Source organism: Acanthisitta chloris, unplaced genomic scaffold (genome assembly GCF_000695815.1).
Source record: "Acanthisitta chloris isolate BGI_N310 unplaced genomic scaffold, ASM69581v1 scaffold20877, whole genome shotgun sequence".
Taxonomy (NCBI): domain Eukaryota; kingdom Metazoa; phylum Chordata; class Aves; order Passeriformes; family Acanthisittidae; genus Acanthisitta; species Acanthisitta chloris.
In genome coordinates, this window is record NW_008682298.1 from 1 (window position 1) to 2344 (window position 2344).

General features: G+C 53.2%; 1 protein-coding gene across 1 annotated transcript in view; it reads left to right on the forward strand.

Annotated features, from left to right (window-relative positions):
- Nucleotides 1-3: 3 nt before the first annotated feature.
- CHUK (conserved helix-loop-helix ubiquitous kinase) overlaps nucleotides 4-2344 on the forward strand; it is a gene marked incomplete at its 5' end in the record, with an annotated part of 13106 nt that continues 10765 nt past the window's right edge. The window contains 2 exons of the mRNA XM_009078487.1: nucleotides 4-77; nucleotides 1823-1937. Coding sequence (XP_009076735.1) covers nucleotides 4-77; nucleotides 1823-1937 — 189 coding nt within the window. The remainder of the gene's footprint in view (nucleotides 78-1822; nucleotides 1938-2344) is intronic.

Sequence of the window (2344 nt, forward strand, 5' to 3'; positions counted from 1 at the left end):
GCTATCAAGTCGTGCCGGCTGGAGCTCAGCGTTAAGAACAAGGACCGCTGGTGCCATGAGATCGACATCATGAAGAAGTGAGTGCGGGCGGCACGGCACGGCTCGGCTCCGCGGTCCTGACCAGCTGAGAGAGGGGAGAGCCGCGGTCAGTCCCCGGACCGGCCGGGGCGGGGGGACAGCTAGCGGGCACACACTGGGCTGTCCAGGAGAGGGGACAGCCGTGAGACAGCCACTGGACCGTCCAGGAGAGGGAGCAGCCGGGGCCTTGGCCCCTGAACTGGCTGGGAAGAGGGGATGACCAAGATCTTGGTTCCTGAACCGGCTGGGAAACAGGACCGTGGATGGCATGGGGACAGCTGAAACTTCAGCTGCTGAAACAGCTGGGGAGTGGGGACAGCTGGGGGTCAGCCACTGGACTGGCTGGGAGAGAGGACAAACAGGGTCTCAGCCCCTGAACTGGCCAGGGAGAGGCTCTGCCTGTTACCTGGCAGCTCTGTGCTGGTTTATGTCTCATCCTGGCTCATGCTTTGGCTTGGGACCTGGCAGATCCCATGCCCCTGCACTATTTTGTTGCCTGGGCTATTGGTCCATCTGAAATTCTTCCAAACTCGCACCACGTGTTGGGTTTTAACGTTGTGACTTGGGAGCACCCACATGTTCCCATTCCATGCAGTGCGTTTGTCTTGGATTTTAGGGATCCTGGGGTTGCTTTTATTCTGTCATGTTCCTGCATGTACAGAATAATCTCTGCTCACACTTTCTTGTGAGAAACTACACTGTGCTGCCCTCTCTCCTTTTGCAGCACAGCTCTGAGGTACCTGTGAACCAGGACTGGCCAGGTTTGCCCTCATGGATGTGAGCAGAATTGTTCCCTTGTCCTGAGAATTCCTCCTCTCTTTCGAGAGAGGTCCTGGAGCAGGGAATCCTCTGTCCCACTGGTGGGAGCAGGGATGCTCTGAGCTGTCCTCACCAAGGCCTGCAGTGCCCCTGCTGCATAGGGCTGTACTGAGCTCCTGCTGTCACCTTGTCCCCCTCACCTGCTCACCGTGTGTGCTGACACTGGGGGAAGCCACTTGCAGGGAACCTGAGTTTGGAAGTCCTTGGTGATCCCTGTTCTTGTTGCTAAAAACAGACACTGAGCCACACAGCTACAGCTGCCCTTGCAGTGGTTTCCAGAGGCTTTGGAAGGTGTGCACAGGAGTAATTTGTCTTCATTTCCTTCTGGATGTGTTGTTTATTCCCAAGAGTAGTGTATATTGGAAAGAGTCAGGGAACAGCTGTTTCAATTCAGTTGCAGAGGTGAATCCTTCCCTCTGTGCATGATTTCACCTGCCTGGAGCAGTTACACAGGTGTTAGCGGATTCCTACAAACCCCTTGGGCCAGGGAGGTCTGTCCCCACAGGCAGAAGCAGACACATAGGTACAACTTTGCCAGGAATATGTAAGAATCCAGAGCTTGATCCTGGAGCCCCATCATCACAGTTCTATACCTTGACTTTGAGACATCACTGCTGCTCATCACGCTGGTATCCAAGGTATGGATTTCATGCATTTGGGTACTGATAGGTACCAGTTGAAGAGTACACTTGTCAGGAGGGATACACTTGGGGAACACAAGCTGTCCCTGGAGCATGAACCATGATGGGATTGCAATCATAGGACCATCAAGGTTGCAGGAGACCTCTAAGGTCATCAAGTTCAACCATTAACCTGTCACTGCTGTAACCCCTAAACCCTAAACCATATCCTCCAGCATCAGATCTGTTGTCTCATTCTTCCAAAGGAGGAGTCAGAGGTTTCATCCACCTTTCCCTGTGCTTAGGTTGAACCATCCCAATGTAGTAAGAGCCTGTGAAGTTCCTGAGGAGATGAACTTTCTGGTGAACGATGTTCCTCTGCTGGCCATGGAGTATTGCTCAGGGGGTGACCTGCGGAAGGTAACTCCTGCTTTGCCTTCAGCATGTCCCAAAATCAGGGGTGTTGATGCTGTTCCTGTCATCACGTCTGGTCTGTGGCACTTTACTTTTTAGCTACAGGTGGGAGGAAGTAAAGTGGGGAAAAAAGCATGTGGGAGACGAGGCTTTTGAAACCAGAGGGCAACCCAAGAGCAGATGCTCTTTTATCCTGGAGCAGTGTGTCCTTTCATGGAGCTGTTTTGGCACTAACACAACTTCCTATAGCCTGGGTGCTTGCACCCAGCACATTTAGCTTTGCTGCAGTGTCTCCACGTGTTCAGGGTCTGATCTGGTGTGGATTCACATGCATCCAGTGTTACATTGCTCTCAGCACAGGGAGGGATCCTGTTAGTGCTGGACTGGGGCCTCCAGGGCTTCTGAGACTGTCC